Source organism: Scomber scombrus, chromosome 19, assembly GCF_963691925.1.
Source record: "Scomber scombrus chromosome 19, fScoSco1.1, whole genome shotgun sequence".
Lineage (NCBI taxonomy): Eukaryota > Metazoa > Chordata > Actinopteri > Scombriformes > Scombridae > Scomber > Scomber scombrus.
In genome coordinates this window covers 27,190,895-27,209,837 of record NC_084988.1, presented here as the reverse complement: position 1 = coordinate 27,209,837, position 18,943 = coordinate 27,190,895, and the positions used below count along the sequence as shown (strand labels likewise).

The 18,943-nt window shown below is 39.6% G+C and overlaps 1 protein-coding gene across 1 annotated transcript; it reads right to left on the bottom strand.

The window, feature by feature from the left end:
- Positions 1–7,880: 7,880 nt before the first annotated feature.
- lrit3b (leucine-rich repeat, immunoglobulin-like and transmembrane domains 3b) lies at positions 7,881–18,578 on the bottom strand. The gene is made up of 8 exons (XM_062439818.1): positions 18,382–18,578; positions 14,289–14,663; positions 14,067–14,152; positions 13,102–13,395; positions 12,945–13,004; positions 10,338–10,650; positions 8,039–8,234; positions 7,881–7,898 (listed from the first exon to the last, which is right to left on the bottom strand). The coding sequence occupies exons 1-8, from the start codon at positions 18,576–18,578 to the stop codon at positions 7,881–7,883; spliced, it is 1,539 nt and encodes a 512-aa protein (XP_062295802.1).
- Positions 18,579–18,943: the final 365 nt, after the last annotated feature.

Genomic DNA, 18,943 nt, shown 5'->3' with positions numbered 1-18,943 from the left:
TATTTAATTGCCCTTTAGATAATGACAATGATATGAGATTTATATTAGTGAATAATCTTAATACAAAATTCAAGTTCTTGAGGTTATTAAAAATAACTATATACAAAGAAAAACGGTGTCAAAGGAACATACAATGTACCAATTGGATTAAATATATTAGTGAATACTCTTAGTACAAAATTACAATATCATTGTATATTATTGTAATATTTACAGGTGGATGATTAAAGTTAACTATACACAGAAAAACTGGCATAGGAACATAAAATGTACCAATTGGAGTCTAATCAGCATTTATGTCTCACTCCCTTGAAACCTGGGGACTGTGTGTAAATACTGAGTTGTATATGTGAGTGAGTGAGTGAGTTTACAGTATGTGTGTATGAGTGTGTTTGTGAGTGAGTGATTGTGTGAGTAAGTGTATTGTGAGTGATTGTGTGAGTGAGTGTGTTTGTGGGTGAGTGTATGTGTGAGTGTGTTTGTGAGTTTGAGAGTGTGTGAGTGAGTTTGAGAGTGTGTGTGTGTGAGTGAGTTTGAGAGTGTGTGAGTGAGTTTGAGAGTGTGTGAGTGAGTTTGAGAGTGGGTGAGTTTGAGAGTGTGTGTGTGAGGGAGTTTGAGAGTGTGTGTGTGTTGGTGTGTGAGTGAGTGTGTTTGTGAGTTAGTGAGTGAGTGAGTGTGTGTGAGTGAGTGAGTGAGTGTGTTTGTGAGTTAGTGAGTGAATGTGTGTGAGTGTGTTTGTGAGTGAGTTTGTTTGTGAGTGAGTGAGTGTTTGTGAGTGTGTGTGAGTTTGAGAGTGTGTTCTCTAATGTTTGTTCTTTTCATAAACATTTTTTCAAAATGTGTTTATGGTCTCAATCGCTAGTTTAAAGCCTTCTTCAATGCAGTCCTCCCTGATTTTCCATCATCCATCTTCTTCCGCTTATCCGGGGTCGCGGGGGCAGCAGCCTAAGCAGGGAAACCCAGACTTCCCTCTCCCCAGCCACTTCGTCCAGCTCTTCCCGGGGGATCCCGAGGCGTTCCCAGGCCAGCCGAGAGACATAGTCTCTCCAGCGTGTCCTGGGTCTTCCCTGGGGTCTCCTACCGGTGGGACGTGCCCTGAACACCTCACCCGGGAGGCGTCCGGGAGGCATCCTTACTAGATGCCTCAACTGGCTCCTCTCAACGCGGAGGAGCAGCGGGTCTACTCCGAGCTCCTCCCAGATGACCGAGCTTCTCACCCTATCTCTAAGGGAGAGCCCAGCCACCCTACGGAGGAAGCTCATTTCGGCCGCTTGTACCAGCGATCTCGTTCTTTCGGTCACTACCCAAAGCTCATGACCATAGGTGAGGGTAGGAACGAAGATCGACTGGTAAATTGAGAGCTTTGCCTTTTGGCTCTGCTCCCTCTTCACCACGACGGATCCGTGCAGAGTCCACATTACTGCAGATGCCGCACCGATCCGCCTGTCGATCTCCCGCTCCATCCTTCCCTCACTCGTGAACAAGATCCCGAGGTACTTTAAACTCCTCCACTTGGGGCAGGATCTCATCCCTGACCCGGAGAGTGCACTCCACCCTTTTCCGGCTGAGGACCATGGACTCGGATTTGGAGGTGCTGATTCTCATCCCGGCCGCTTCACACTCGGCGGCGAACCGATCCAGTGAGAGTTGGAGGTCACGGTCTGATGAAGCCAACAGGACCACATCATCTGCAAAAAGCAGTGACCCAATCCTGAGGTCACCAAACCGGAACCCCTCAACGCCCTGGCTGCGCCTAGAAATCCTGTCCATAAAAATTAGGAACAGGATCGGTGACAAAGGGCAGCCCTGGCGGAGTCCAACCCCCACCGGAAACGAGTCCGACTTACTACCAGCTATGCGGACCAAGCTCTGACACCGGTCGTACAGGGAACAGGCGGCCCGTATCAGCGGGTCCGATACCCCGTACTCCCGGAGAACCCCCCACAGGACCCCCCGAGGGACACGGTCGAATGCCTTTTCCAAGTCCACAAAGCACATGTGGACTGGTTGGGCAAACTCCCATGCACCCTCAAGGATCCCGCAGAGGGTGTAGAACTGGTCCACAGTTCCACGGCCCGGGCGAAAACCACATTGCTCCTCCTGAATCCAAGGTTTGACTATCCGACGGACCCTCCTCTCCAGTACCCCCGAATAGACCTTACCAGGGAGGCTGAGGAGTGTGATCCCCCTATAGTTGGAACAGACCCTCCGGTCCCCCTTATTCCCGGTTCCCTGATTTTATATTTGACGATAAAGCAGGGTATGCATTAGGGCGTGGTTATGTCGTGATTGACAGGTTGATTGGTTCACAGGTTCAGGAGGACGCCTCTTGCTCCTCCTGATGCCCATATAAGTAGAATCCGTGTTTTATTTTTTACCCGGCATGCACCGGAAATTTTCAAGATGGCGCTGCTCAGATCCGAAACTATTCGCTTCCAAGCAGCAGTCCACAAACCAATGGGTGACGTCACGGATGTTACGTCCATTTTATATACAGTCTATGATTGTAATACATGAAGCCCTCAAATGTACACAAATTCATGGGACCAGTGTGATCAGTTTCTATGGCAGATTAACATTGGCCAATCTGTGCAAGCAGGTGATGAATAGATGACGGACCAATCAGGGTAATCTGAATAGATTATGCATGAATCTTTTCAAGCAGATTGAATATCTGCAATGGTTTGATTCTATTGATATCCAGATCAGATAAATGCCACTTAACATGCATTTCTAACCAAAAAAAGACATGACAGTCATGTTACATAACTTGCTAACACACAACTTGTGTTGTGAGTGCATGTAGAAATTAAAACTCAACTGAAAGAAAACATAAATGCTTTTAGTTCTATTAAAACATGGGGTAGTGATGAAGTAAGTATTATAACAACAAATACACACACACGCACGCACACACACACACACAGTACCAGAAAAAATGTTTCCTGGCAAAACCTTTTTCCCCTGTTCTTAAGTCATAAACACAGGAGAGAAAACCGTCTGGATCAGACTTGATCTAAATAGTTCACCAGAACTTTTTTTCACTTTTCTCTCAGGACTGCTTGAGAGAGGAAATAAAAGGGTCTTCAACTTCAATGGGCATCATATTGACAGCTTTTTATGTAACTAATATTAGTCATTTCAGGAAATGTGTGGCATTCACCAATTTTCTGGTACATGCATTTTTAACCAGGTACAAACAGAACTTATGAGTCATATGAGTCATGAACAGGTATGGTGGCAGAAATATAAATAGTAATATTTCAAATGCTGACTAGCTGAAATGATTAATGGCGTAATGACTAATTTATTTATTCATCAATAATTTATGACACTTGTTTCAAAGAATCCAAAAGAGGGTAACTTATTAATTTAATCATCAAGAATAAACCGTGGCTATGTTATCAAAGTTCCTTCAGAGAGAAATGTTATTCATAAACTCATTGACTCTCCCTCATGTGACCGTCTGGCACCTAGCTGAGTGAAACCTGGGCGTACCCAACCAGAAGGCTTCCTTTTTTTGCTGGATCATCCAGTGAATAGCAGTCAATGAATCCTGTTTCAATTTCTCATGTGACTACATGACCAACAAAAATAAAGCAAGTCTTGTTTCTTTCTTCATGTTTACTATATTATGATGGAATGATGTTTGGACGGGCGGTATTTAAATGCCAGATTGAAAGCAACAAGCAGCTCCATCTCTTTCACTTTGTACAGCCTGCACATTACACACAGAGAAGCCTGCTCTCCACCAGCTAGCTGCTTCATATAGTAGTTTAATGGAACTGCTTTATATGGTGAAACAAAGCAGTTTGCTTAAATTTGTCACAAAAGGCATCATGAGGAGAAGTACAAGGGGCGTGATTCAGCCCTTGACGGGGTTGAATCAGTGGCGGTATTGTGTAGTTTGATGTTTTATTATCCTTAATTTATCAGGAGTCATAAAGATCAGCACATTATCAGTAACTTCCAAAACATTGATAACCAACAATAAACATGTACAAGTTCCTGGTAGGTTTGGAGAGGATCTAAATGTAACATCATGTAATATTTAAAATTGTTACTTGGATCTTCTCAGGACTGTTGACTGTGTAAAACACATATAAAACCAGATGAATCTGTTCTCATGTCTCAGTACACAGTGATGGTCTTGTCAGTACACCTGCTATCGGTGCTCATTGTTCCACAACCACGTGATGGCAGGCTGAAGTATTTCCTTACATCATGTATATTTTGTCAGTATATGGGTCAATGACGTATAAGGATTTTCAACAACTCAATTTTAAATAATAAAAACAAGCATATCTAATGCAGTAGTTCAAACATTCAGAATGTTGTGTACCTGAAAATTCATATTACAATTTGAAAGTGATTTTAGTGGGTTTTTCAAGATTAATTGGCACTGGCCTGAAAAAAAAGTCATGTGGTGCGACCATGATTCATCTTGAAATATCTTATATAAATAAAAGATCATCATTTACAAAGATTTAAAAAAAAAAAATGCAAATACTTTGTTTCCAAACACTTTATATTACTGAAAACTTGTAAAAAAAGATGTGAAGCATGTTAACTAAATTAATTTATTTCAAGATGAATCGTGGTCGCACCACATGACTCTTTTTAAAGGCCAGTGCCAATTAATCTTGAAAAACCCACTAAAATCACTTAATTTCAAATGTATAATATGAATCTTCAGGTACACAACATTCTGAATGTTTGAACTACTGCATTAGATATGCTTGTTTTTTATTATTCTACAATTGAGTTGTTCTAAATCCTTATACGTCATTGACCCATATATCCAAGAAGGTTCAAATAAATATTCATGTATCTTTCAAAGGCACAGAAAGGCACAGAGGTACAGCCTCTGTCTGTTAGTGAAGCTATAGAACATTTTATTTATCTCATCACAAATACAAACACTGTACAGTAAATGGAACAGTCGAACTCAGTTGATTTATTGAATCAGGAGTGGATCAACCACTACAGTATTACAGTCAGTTCAGGTGAAAGGATAAAACAATTAAATAGAGTTAGATAGACTCACCGAACATAAAAGAGACATAACAAAATATTATTTTTGAAAGGTTTCTGTCTGATAAGATTTTATTAGAATGGAACATATTTATCAACATCTTTGATCATGGATATGATATTTAATATTGATCATGACAGTGTTTACTATGCAAGATTACTTTTATCAGCCCCATCAAGAAGAAAAACAGTATTATATAATGAATCATTTGTACTATTCTTTGTTCTATGTGGATATTAAAGGATACAATTCTGACAATTCTTAAACCGTCAGTCAGGTGTCCATATGAACAGTGACAGAAGTTTTCCTCTCTGGAATCATTCCTCCTGTTCATACTGACTATTTAAAGATCTCCTTGAAATGTGCTTTCAATGTAAAGTGATGGAGGATAAAATCCACAGTGTGTCCACACAGTCATTTAAAAGTAGATGATCAGCTTCTATTGAGCTTCATCAGTGTGAGTTAGTCATATCAAGTGATATCTGACACATTTACAGTCTTTTTAGCATCAGATTCCCTCTTAGTGTTTCCCTGTTGAGCTGTGGTGGAAGTATAGTAACACAAAGACTTTGGTACTAAAAACACTGTAACGTTGAAACATAGAAGATGAAGATTTGACTCATTTGGATGACTGAAGCTTCATATTAGCTTCAGATCAACTTTTAAATACATGTTTACACAGAAGGAGGACTGTGGGTTTAGTCCTCCATCACTTCCATTGTAAGTGTATTATGAAGAGATCTTCTAATGGTCAGTATGAACAGGAGGAATCATTACAGTAAACATTATGAAGAGATGTTCTAATGGTCAGTATGAACAGGAGGAATCATTACAAGTTTATATGTTCATTTAGGCTCCTGACTGTTGTTGTAAGATGGACTACAAAAATTGCGTAGCTATCCTTTAATAATAATATTCAACCTAAATCCAACAACATAACTTCAACTTCTTGTCTGTTGATTACTGTCGGTCGAATAGATATACTGCTGTCCATCAAGAGGTAGTTCCAGCATGTCACAACCACACACTGACATTGTTACATCTCTGTCTTTCATTTGGATTAAACAATGAGATACAATATATTGATTCATTGATTTAAAGGTGTTGGTAGGTCTATTTTTTAACTTCAGGCAGAGCCAGGCTAAGCTAGGCTAATCCCAGCCTGTTCTCTGCTTAACACACTGATATGAAATTGATATCTCTCAGAAAGAAAGTGAATAAGCAATTTCAAAAATTGATGATCTATTTCTTTAAAGGGTGAACTCCCCTCAGAGGTTCAGCGGCAGCAGACAGACGTCCGGCTTTTCTCTGAAAATGGTCTGACTGAGGAAGGCCGTGATGTTACATCTGTGCTTTAAATTTACAAATTGAATAAGGGAAATGGTTTATTATTGTCCCTGTAGGTGTCCAGGTGTAAAGCAGATTAATGAGGTTCTGAGGACATTGCACCAAACCACCTGGTTCTTGATAGCCATGACTGCAGTCTCTGCACTAAGTTTAGCAGTTTGATGGACAGGTTTGCACCTCTGGATTTTCTTGACAGACCTCTGCTGGCTTCAATATGTGGAAACTTTTGTAGCTAAGCAAGAAGTAAATAGTCTGAGGCCATGGAACTCAGCTAATTGTCCCCTCCATATCCAGGTTAGGTTCATGTCCATGTCAAGATGTTTAAAATCCCACAGCAACAGACTGAGGAACAGTTTCTTTATCTGCGCTGTGGCCTCCTTCACAGCTTACAACTTTATTTTATCGAGTGTACTGCAATGATGCCTTTGAAAAATGTGTTATACGTCGTTTAATTACAATAAAGACTATTCATTCATTGATTCATTTGTCATGTGTTCATTTCAGAAAACATATAGTTCTCTGTTTAATGCAGCCCAACACTTTATTTCTCCAGTTATTTCTGCTACTGTGTTATGGATAACTGGCACCTGTATGTGTAAGTGATATCACTAGTCGTATTTGACCTCAGTCCTACTTTGCACTTTTGGAGAGATGGGCCTGTGTGATCCACAAAAAAGATTCCAACCACATAGTTTTCCATTGTGTAAGTATGAGGGTATGTAGGACAGATCCTGAACAGCTGGAACTAGTTTCCCTCATACATAATGTATTTTTAGTCTTGAAAAGAGGAACACAAGCATTATGTGAAAAACATATATACATGGAGCTTGTGAACACGCAGGACTAACATCTGTATTTGTGGTCTCCGAAATACAGATGTTAGACTGATCAGTGTTTTTTTTTTCTCACGGTGCTTTTCTTAAATTGTGCGTATTGTATTTTATCATTTGGAGTGTTGTTGTTATGTGGTGTTTGTATTTTGATGCTTTAATGAACTGCCAAAACTAGTCAACAGTACAACTAGTAAATAAAATAGAACCACTAGACAACAGCCAGCTGATGGCCACTGATACACATGATGGTAAAGGCAAATCATCTCATGTGACGGAAGGGCTGTTCTTTCAAACCCTAGAGAGTATCGACTGGTGCCATCTACTGGGCATGTCACACTGTCAAAGAGGATTTCCAGTGTTTATCGTAACGGGCTGTGTCTTCATCTTTTGCTCTTCATCTCTTATAATCTGTTTGAGTTGTATATCTGTTGTTGCACCTCTCTGTTCTGCACACTCTTGGTGCACAAAAGTGTTATTTTTTATTGTGTTTATGTTTATTCTTTCAATATTAAATGTGGAGCAATGAGCACATTTGAAAGAAAATGAAGTGAGAAGGAGGCTGAGAACGAGGTTGGTTGTCATATAGATGTCAGTCTCTAGAGAGTGCTGTTAAAAAGTGATGGTACTGACATTTTCAGAATTTGGGTGAGATGTTATTTTCGAGGTCATTCGGAGTAAACCACCTGACATTGAGGTGAGACCATGTTCAGTGATTGTCATGTGAAAATGTAAATATCCAGTTCTCTGATGTTTCTCTTCTAGGTTTTTACACAATGAGTTTGAATCATGTCCTATTTTACCAAAAACATGACCATATTTCTACAGGAAAGGGCCGAAACGGTTCTATTTCCTCAGGAGGCGGTGGTCCTTTAACATCTGCAGCAAACTCCTCCTGATGTTCTACCAGTCTGTCAGGGCCTGTGTCCTCTTGTATGTTGTGGTGTGCTGGGGAGGCAGCACTAGGAAGAGGGACGCTGGTGAGGACGGCTGGCTCTGTTGTTGGCATTGAGCTGGAGTCCCTGACATCAGTGGCGGAAAAGAGGACCCTGAGTAAGCTGCTGTCAGTAAGGGACTGTGACCGCCACCCACTACACAGCACTTTAACTGGACAGAGGAGCATGTTCTATCCCTATACCCTATCTATCTATCTATCTATCTATCTACCTACCTACCTACCTACCTACCTATCTATCTATCTATCTATCTATCTATCTATCTATCTATCTATCTATCTATCTATCTATCTATCCATCCATCCATCCATCCATCCATCCATCCATCCATCCATCCATCCATCCATCCATCCATCCATCCATCCATCCATCCATCCATCCATCCATCCATCTATCTATCTATCTATCTATCTATCTATCTATCTATCTATCTAGCAATAATGATGTAAATGTATTTTATGCAAAGTGAAAATGAGCAGAACTTTATGGAAGTGTGGGGTTTATTGTATAACCATTAGAGCCATCAGTCGTCACTGCTACATCATAAAAAGAAATCCTCATAACTACTATCTTATTAAAACTATGAACTATTCATTTCACTAAAACACATGGCAATAGATACGGGTCAAATTTGACCCAGAAGTATAATATTTTAAAATGTTTTCATATTTGTTCATTTTCGGCCACTTTAGGAAATCAAATTTCAGAGTAAAAGACATTTGGGATGTTTTGACGGCCTTTAAAATGTCAAAATGGGTCAAATTTGACCCGAACAGTATGTAAGGGTTAACTACGCTACAACATGTGGTTGTTAGCTTTGCTGGCAGCAAAAAATCCCAGTTGGGGATCTTTGTCACATTCTCTTCAGGGTTGATTGTCATGTTGGTATATATACATGGTGTGATATATCTTGTCCTTTCTTTCTTTTTAGAGAGTAAAATGAGCAGGAAGTTTGTAAGGAGGAACAAACAAGAGCCAGACTCCTACAGATGTAAAGCTCAGGGCAGTCAGATAGGGTAAACTGCACTATATTGTTATGGATAAAAGATCATTTTTTCCTGTTTATGTTCTCTTGATACAAGAGTGTTAGGTTAGGTTAGGTTAGGTTAGGTTAGGTTAGGTTAGGTTAGGTTAGGTTAGGTTAGGTTAGGTTAGGTCAGGTCAGGTTAGATTAGGTTAGGTTAGGTTAGGTTAGGTTAGGTTAGGTTAGGTTAGGTCAGGTTAGGTTAGGTTAGGTTAGGTTAGGTTAGGTTAGGTGAGGTTAGGTTAGGTTAGGTTAGGTTAGGTCAGGTCAGGTTAGGTTAGGTGAGGTGAGGTGAGGTGAGGTTAGGTTAGGTCAGGTTAGGTTAGGTGAGGTTAGGTTAGGTTAGGTTAGGTGAGGTTAGGTTAGGTTAGGTTAGGTTAGGTCAGGTTAGGTTAGGTTAGGTTAGGTTGTTGTATTTCACTGAAAGTAAACAATTTAAATTCATTTCTACAATTGCCTACATTTTTGATTCCCCCCCCCCCCATTAAAATAACACAGGGACAACCAACCCCATAGTATGTGACTACCAACTCCATGATGGATATGGTTGTCACAAGTGTACAAGACATATTTGACGGTCCATATCTTTTCAACAGAATCATCTGAAGACTTGTACATTCCTATCTGACACTTTAGGCTTCAATTACACATTTAAAGGGAATCTATACAGGACACAGTTTATGAGGAATTCACAGAAAAGTAAAAAGTGTAACTACCAACCACGTTCTCCCCTCAAATAGAAGAAAACATTTGCAGCTCACATGTATAACTAAGTACTAAACATGTGAAACATTATGAAATTGTGCTTCAGGCTGGATTTGTGACTCCGGTTGTCAACCCCAAGTTTCCAAAAAACCCTTTTAGAGAACTTTCAGGTCACACCACAGACACATGACACATCCACTTTTCTATGTGTCACACATTTTTATTTTTACAAACAAGGTGAATGTCTCGTCAACATACTGTGTTATTTTGAGGTGCAGAATGAACCCAACAAAGATTCAAACTAGAACAGTCATTTTTCCTTGTTGAAGTCACTGACACTGACCAGCTTCACTGGGTTTCTGACATCATCATTTCTGACTACTCAGGTGAGTCTTGATGTGTTTTGATCTGTCTGGTTCATTTTGCTTCTTTTAGTGTACTTGTCAATGGGGAAAACTGTCTGAGTGTTGTTTTGGAGTATCTGGCTCTCCTTTATTGAGAGGGTGGGGGTGGCAGCTAGAGTCTGATTTGGCTTGCTGTATTTTGATGATGACTTGGGTGAAGTCTTTTTGGACTTCTTCTTTGGGAGTCGGGATATTCTTGTGATTCCCACCACTTTCAGCTTAATTGGAGCTTCAGCTATTCCTGCCATGTTGCGTGCCTGGCAGCGATATTCACCAGCGTCCTTGTAGGATAACCCGTTCAGGCTGATTACTGACCAGCGAACTCCGACTCGAGGAGATTCCTGCATGACTAGAACAGAAGACGTTGCACAATGTCAGCTCTGAACACACAGTGTTTCCCCTCATGTGTTCCAGCACAGTGACCTGCAATAAAATCACCACAGGCACCTGGGCACACAAGCATTTGTAACTTACAACTCACTGATTCTTGAGACTTTGGCAAAAACATGTCCCACTAAGAATAGTGCCAATTTCTTTGAAAATTAATCATATTTTCTTATTTAAAATCATCAGGGTTGATCATCTGAGGATGTTTTGCACAAATGTAACTTTTTTCATGTTTGTTTTTAATTTTATAAATGATTTGATTATATGCAAAGCCAGTACCCACAGAAGCATGTGTCCTCAGACAAGATCTTATCACTTCAATTTAATATGAAACTGTGAAAAAAATATTTTAAATGTAAAATATATACAGTACCAGTCAAAAGTTTGGACACACTTTCTCATTGATGTGAATGGGAAAGTGTGTCCAAACTTATAAGTGGTACTGTATATCAGATGAAATAGCTAATTGAAAAAAGCATTAAAAACTAAAATCAGTTAATTTTCAACAATATTTACTTAAATTTTGTGGTTGCCAAAAATGTGTCCCAATTTTTTGTCAACACCGTCAGATATTTATAAATAAGCAATAAAATCAGACAACTACATGGTCGGCTGTTAGGACCCCCTTTCCTCGCAAAAATGATTGAGTAGTGACACTTGTTCACAAGTTCAGTTTACTTTTCATAGTTCGTGCTACTCAGCCTGTGAAAATGCTGTGTCTCCTGAAGTCAATAAAAATAACCTTCATGGTATCATGTATGTCATCAGAGTTATCCCGTCTGGATAGAAAGGACATTATATGCTGCATCCTCTGCAGTTGCGTCACTGACTTTAGGTCCATGCAGTGGATACTGACGACCAGTGTTGGGGGTAACGCATTACTAAGTAACGCTTTAGAGTACTTGGTTGACTTTTTTGATGTAACGAGTAACCTAACGCGTTAGGTCCGCAATTTATGTACTTAGTTGTTTAGTTACATTTTCAAAAAGGTAATCTGTTATTATTTATTAACCAACTATTCCTGTAGCTACCTTTTTACCACAAGAAAATGAAATCCACAATTAATTTGCACCGTTTTGGGGCAGGCACCTGTCTACGTGCCACGGTTATATCACTGTGCACGTGTACGGCAGCTTGGCAGGCAAGATGGCAGAAGGGACAGCGTTTACTTTGTGGAAATATTCACACTATTCTGAATTTGTGGGAAGAAATAAGAGCAAGAACATTTCAGTAAAATGCAAGTTGTGCCTGGGTCACAAGAGCCTGTTGCCCTCTTGCAAATGATGTAGGGATGTGTTTGAAAAGCCTGTATGTAGTTTATAACTTGTATTCAGGTATGTGATTTGAAAAGCCTATGTGTAGTTTAAGCCTAGACACTTTTACAGTTTTCTTATGTACAATAAAGACTGTAAAATGGAACATTGTGTGTGTCATTCCTGCTATTAGTGTAAAGATTTACAGATGATGATCCAGACTTGGCTGTGTGATGATGGTACAGTCATTATATTTAAAGGAGGTCTGGACTAAAACTACATGAGGAATCACAAAGTAACACTAAAGTACTCTAACCACTTACTGTTCTCAGAGGGTAATGCTGTAATGTAACTAGTTACTTTTTAATGGAAGTAATTTTGTAATGTAATTAGTTACTTTTTAAAATAACGTGCCCCAACACTGCTGACGACAGCCAAGAAGATAATAGGGGGCTCTCTCCCATCAATTATGGACATCTTCAACAAATACAGCACCACCATTCTGCTTGCTTGACTCCTCCCAACCCTCTCATGGATAGTTCATCCTTCATCAGAAGGTAGCAGAACATCAGGACTGCCACTGCTCCCCAATATTACCCACCCCTACCCCAACCCCTACACTACCCACTTACCCCATTCCTAATACACACACATACTTTGCCACAACCACGATACCTCAATAGTCAATGCTTATTGATGCAGTTAATCGTTTACAATGTTTTTTGCACTGACTGACTCTTACCTTGTCTTTTGTACTCGTTTTGTTTTCTCTTGGCACATTACGTTGACTGACTGACTGTACTGTTCTGCTTAAAACAGTGGTTCTCAAAATAGGGGGGTCTGTGGGGGTGTTTCAGGGAGTCCCCGGCAAAAAGGGGATTCATTTATTTTCACTATAACTCCATCCGTACATAAAACAATGACAGAATGTATGACTACTTTGGTCATGGGTTGGTCATACACTTTCTGTAATATATAAATAAGACAAAGAAGTACAACTTACAACTTTCCAAATTCCTGGGTAGCTGTTCAGTGTTGTCAATGATGTTCTGTTGGCAGCAATCTGTACAAAGGACCAGATCACAACAATATGACTCAACTGAGACTCAAAATGTTCGTAACGTCAATTAATTACCTGAGAGGGACCCTGGAATCCTCACCAGCACTGGCTGAGGTTTTGATCCAGGTCAGAGTTGGTGTTGGGTAACCAGTGGCGTCACAGCGGAGGATGACGTTGCTGCCCAGTGGAGAGATGACTCTGGTGGCTGCAGGCTGGACAGACGGCCTCATACAACGGGACAGCTGGGCCTCGGTCAGCAGCATCCCTGAATGACCCAGAGACCTGCTGCACATCACCAGCTCGTCCATGAGAACCACAGGACTCCCCAAGAACATGGAGAGTGACACCAGCATGGAGATCTGGCAGTCACACAACCAGGGGTTGTCATGGAGACCTGGGTAACCAGGAAAATAGGTCTATTTTCACAGTGTAAAATAACAGTGATGGTAACAGTGAGTAATGTCTGTTGATCACTGAGTATTTAACACCAATATGGATATATGAGAGCTTAAAGGAAAATATGAAAGTCCCACTCCTTAAAATGTTCTTATGTCTGCTTTCAAACAGAAGTTATGTGAGTGTTTTTCTCATATGAAAGTCCCATTTAACACTGCTGACAGCACCTTCTCCACACAGGTGATGACAAATACTGTATATACACCTAACGTTGTCATTTCAAAAACTGTAAATGATTGAACTTATTCTGCATTTCATTTCAGAACAATCCAGAGGAGTGAGGAAAGAATGCAACACAGAGGTAACTCTGTTGTGTGAGGTCATTCTTTTTTTTTTCCTCAAAATGAAATGACATTGAAATGGAGGAAAGGAAGTTGTGTTAATACCTCCCAGACAGTCAGACTCACAAGTTTCATTTAGTGATCTGTATATGCTGTAAAATTATAAACATTACTATAAACCAGCTAATTGTGTGACAACTCCTTAACATCATGAATGCTATCTAAACATTCATGATCTAATGAAAATGATGAATATGTATATGATTAGTAGAGAGAGATTTTTAGGAGTAACATGAAATGTCTCTTTTTATCCAAAAACACACTGTACCCAAAATTCTTCTTCGTACTGGTCCTCCCTGTTGACTTGGGAAAGGAAACCAAAGGTCCAACAGCTCAGCAGGTAGTATAGTCAGTCTGAAGAGAGGAGAGAGGGGGAGGGGAGACAAGAAGAGAGGGGTGGTGAGGAGACATTAAAAGAGGAAAGGAGATAGGCTGAACATGTGTGTTGAATAGCACTGAGGTTACACGGTTCTTCAGCAGATGGACACACCTGTTGCTGGATAGGTCCAGGTAGGTGATATTGGGGAGAAATAGTGCAGCGTGAGCAGGAAGGCTGGACAAACGGTTGTTGTGGAGGCCCAGAGTCTGCAGGCGGGGCATGTCTCTCAGCCCCTCCCAGGGGAAGGCCGTCAGGAGGTTTCCATCCAGACGCAGCTCTCGCAGGGCCTTCAGGTTCACAAAGCTGCTGGGGTGGATGGATGTAATGGAGTTGTAGGTCAGCCACAAGAAGCGCAGCTCTGACAGGTTGTAGAAGGCTGCTCGGGGCACCCTGGAGATCAGGGTCTTCTCCAGACGAAGCTTGACCGTGTCAGCTGGGACATTAATGGGAACAGCTGAGATTCCAGGATCACTGCACTGCACCAACCTGACATGTTAAACACAAACCTGTAAGGGCTAAAGTCTGGACAGATAAATACCACTGACTGTTTATAAAGATGGAAGTCATGACAGATCTCCAAAAGTGAAGCCAAATCATCTGGATCACCCCCTTGTGGCTGGCTGCGATATAGGTCATAAATCCTGCCCCATTCATGTTAGCAGATAGGACATGAACCAAACCAAAAATCAAAGTACACATCAAATACATTTTACTAAAGATGATTTCTCTTTTTTTTTGACAGCACCCCTGTAAGCTACACAGAGGAAGATTCTCTACAATATGTAAACTAAAATGTGCAATCATTCATAGAATGTTACTGATTCTAGATTCTTACATCTCCTCCTCCACAGTATATAGTGTGTCTATTACACCTTTAATTTACAACATGTGCTTTTCTACTGACAGAATATATTTAGATTTGATTACAACATCCATTGCATTAGCACTACTGTGTTGTGTTGCTTATATGATTTGATCATTCTTAAAATATGAGTTTTGTTCAAGCATAAAAATGAATTGCTTGCACACACACACACACACACACACACAGGGAGAGAGAGAGAGAGAGAGAGAGAGAGAGAGAGAGAGAGAGAGAGAGATAGACAAACAGAGAGAGAGAGAGAGAGAGAGACAGAGAGAGAGAGAGACTGAGAGAGAGAGAGAGAGAGAGAGAGAGAGAGAGAGAGAGAGAGAGAGAGAGAGAGAGAGAGAGAGAGAGAGAGAGAGAGAGAGTGAGAGAGAGAGAGAGACAGACAGAGAGAGAGAGACTGAGAGAAAGAGGGGGAGCCAAAGTGTATGAAGTCAGTCTCACTCAACCTGGGTTCTGCTATTCCATTGTTCCCATAGGCACAGGCACATAAAGCTGGACAGGAGTGGACCGCCCACAGAGAGGACTGCAAGATGTGAAGAAGGAGCAGAAGATACATCCTTCAGACCAGTCCCGTACTCACACAGACCCTTAGTATCTCCATATTTCTGGTCCTGTTCAGTGTGAGGCTGTGTCCACAGTGCAGAATGAATCTGAATCCCAGATTAGCTGGGATTACACTGCTTACAAGCGGCATGTAATCCCATGCCTCACTGTCAGAAGAACAAATCACAACATCAGGGCCAGGCCAAGCCTTTTTGGGCCTTGAGCACAATTTGACCACATCACTCCACTCTGTAGTGTTTCATAAACAGCATTTTCATAGCACAACAGTTTGAAATATCAATGTATAATCCTAAAATAGGACTGTTAACTATGTTATTATTAACATATAAAGGTAGTAGTAGTTTTCAGTACTGAAGAAAAAAATAGAAAGGTAGAAAATTTGGTCCTGTTTTGCAAAATGTAAACATCCAATGGATCAATGCCCATAACTATTACTGTATTACTGCATACTACATCACTCATAATACTGCAGTACTTTTACTGTAATACTGCATACTACATCACTCATAATACTGCAGTACTTTTACTGTAATACTTATGTACTTTTACTGTAATACTGCATACTACATCACTCATAATACTTATGTACTTTTACTGTAATACTGCATACTACATCGCTCATAATACTGCAGTACTTTTACTGTAATACTGCATACTACATCGCTCATAATACTGCAGTACTTTTACTGTAATACTTATGTACTTTTACCGTAATACTGCATACTACATCACTCATAATACTGCAGTACTTTTACTGTAATACTTATGTACTTTTACTGTAATACTGCATACTACATCACTCATAATACTTATGTACTTTTACTGTAATACTGCATACTACATCACTCATAATACTTATGTACTTTTACTGTAATACTGCATACTACATCACTATAATACTGCAGTACTTTTACTGTAATACTGCATACTACATCACTCATAATACTGCAGTACTTTTACTGTAATACTGCATACTACATCACTATAATACTGCAGTACTTTTACTGTAATACTGCATACTACATCACTCATAATACTGCAGTACTTTTACTGTAATACTGCATACTACATCACTCATAATACTGCAGTACTTTTACTGTAATACTGCATACTACATCGCTCATAATACTGCAGTACTTTTACTGTAATACTGCATACTACATCACTCATAATACTGCAGTACTTTTACTGTAATACTGCATACTACATCACTCATAATATTGCAGTACTTTTACTGTAATACTGCATACTACATCACTCATAATATTGCAGTACTTTAACTGTAATACTGCATACTACATCACTCATAATAATTATAAATGTTAACTACTTCTTATATGTTTAGGATACAGGTAGGCATCAAACCAAAATACATGTTTTGTTCATGTTTTGAGTGTTTATAGCTACGAATGTATGTAACATTACTGTGATGATAAATGACAGTTAAATATTGAATGTGTGTCTATAATAACCAGATCCTGACATGTAGATGTGACATCTGTGGGTTTTCTGAATAAAAGGCACTAACATTTACATTTAACAGATTTTAATGAATCGTTTTATATTCAGTGATTTATATTAATTTACCATTGAGACAAAAAAATGAACCAAGTCTGCAAATCAAAATGAGACACTGAAATTGGCAATGATCTGCTTCATTTTCTTTTGGCAGTGAAATGATATACTCCATGACATAATATTATAGACCCTTGTTTTATTGTGTACTAAAAAAAAAAAAAAAAGTTAACTTGCAGTAGAAAGAAAGAGGATTACTTTATTTGTCTCTGTGAAGCAGACATAAAGAGACATACACAACATGTGTCACTGTCAATACTGTAATCCATCATTCTTAAACTGTGGTACAGATAGCACCAGTGGTACACCACTTTGCTCTAGTGTTACTGTCAGAAATATTTCTTTTAAAATGAAATAAATGGATTGAGTGAACACATGTAATATTATCTAAATAACCCTTAACAAAAAAGCATACTTTAAGTTAATTTCATCAAGTTATGGACAATTGAAGTATAATTCCCAAGTTTACTTTATAAAGTAAGTAAACTAATATCAGTGTAATAGTGATATACCTATATGGACTAAATTGGCCCACTTTTCAGCACATAATAGAAACCTTTGAAGTATACTATACTGTAAATATAGGAGTAGTAGACTTTAAGTACAAAAATAGTTCACATCTAACTTTTACTTTGTACTGCAACTATACTGTAAGTACACTTAAGGATACTAATTAAATATTTCTATCTTCACTTTTCAGTTAATGAAAGTATACTTTGAAGTGAAGATTGAAATGACTTGAGTTAATTCAAATTTGGATGAATTTGGACCTGTGGGTAAATGTGTTATGCCTACGTAGATGAATGTGCTTTGATTTTAACATTGGTCATAATAATGGTACTTAGAGAACGCAGTATTTTCTCATGTGGTACACAATATAAAAGGTTTGAGTACCACTGCTGTAAATAATGTAAATAGCATGTGTTTTTAACTATTTATGAAAGCAACATGAAGTGCATTGTAATGTTATTATAAATAAACAATGCCCAACATCATGAACACACTATTTCTGCACCAATACTGCTAATGAGGCATGTTTTTTGTAGATACTATATGTGAATATGGATAAGAGTGTTCAGTTAGACAATGTGGTGCAGTCTCAGTCTCAGACACAACAAGTGGTTGTCAATTCCAAACTGTGTTTCCTGAGAAAAAACACATCCTCTGAACCAATCTCAGCCCGGACAAACTCACTGATCCAGGACATCTGACCGGCCAATAAAAGGCTCAGCTGATCTGACCACCTTCACTGTACCCTCAGAAGGAATCATCAGCCCTCGATTTGGTAGATAGCTATGGTCACACACAATCGCAGGAATGTTGGCAAAAGGGGATGAAAGCTCTTCAGTTTCTTCTGCAGACAGGGACACGGTCTCATCCTGTGCTGCCATCCTGTGCTGTACCCGAGTATAAATCGAGCCTCTCTTTCAGCTCTTCATTTGTGAGTTTCTTCACTCTTAGATCCTCCAGAGGACCACACACAGCATTCTTTGCCCTCCTTTCTCTATCCATTGCATTCCTCCTCTCTCTTTCCAGACTCTCCACCTTAGCCAAGGCTTCACTGAGTCTGGACCTCAGATCATCAGGTGATGAAGGCAGTGCATAGGAGCGGTCCTAGCGGTTATGAGTCATGTTTATATTACATCACTCAGTCACAGTCTGTTACATCTTTGCTAGTACAATGTGCAAATCAACTGTCCCACACGCTTAATCTCATCACTCCTCAATTGTACTGTCAGCACTGTGAGTGTATGTG

Excerpts from the sequence above, each read along its gene's own strand:
- lrit3b (XM_062439818.1), bottom strand. The coding sequence starts at position 18,578 with ATGGCAGCACAGGATGAGACCGTGTCCCTGTCTGCAGAAGAAACTGAA. Across the intron at positions 13,005-13,101 it reads CAAAACCTCAGCCAGTGCTG|ATTGCTGCCAACAGAACATC; the intron begins GTGAGGATTCCA and ends TCCTTTGTACAG. Across the intron at positions 8,235-10,337 it reads ACAGTTTTCCCCATTGACAA|GGACTCCAGCTCAATGCCAA; the intron begins GTACACTAAAAG and ends CACTGATGTCAG.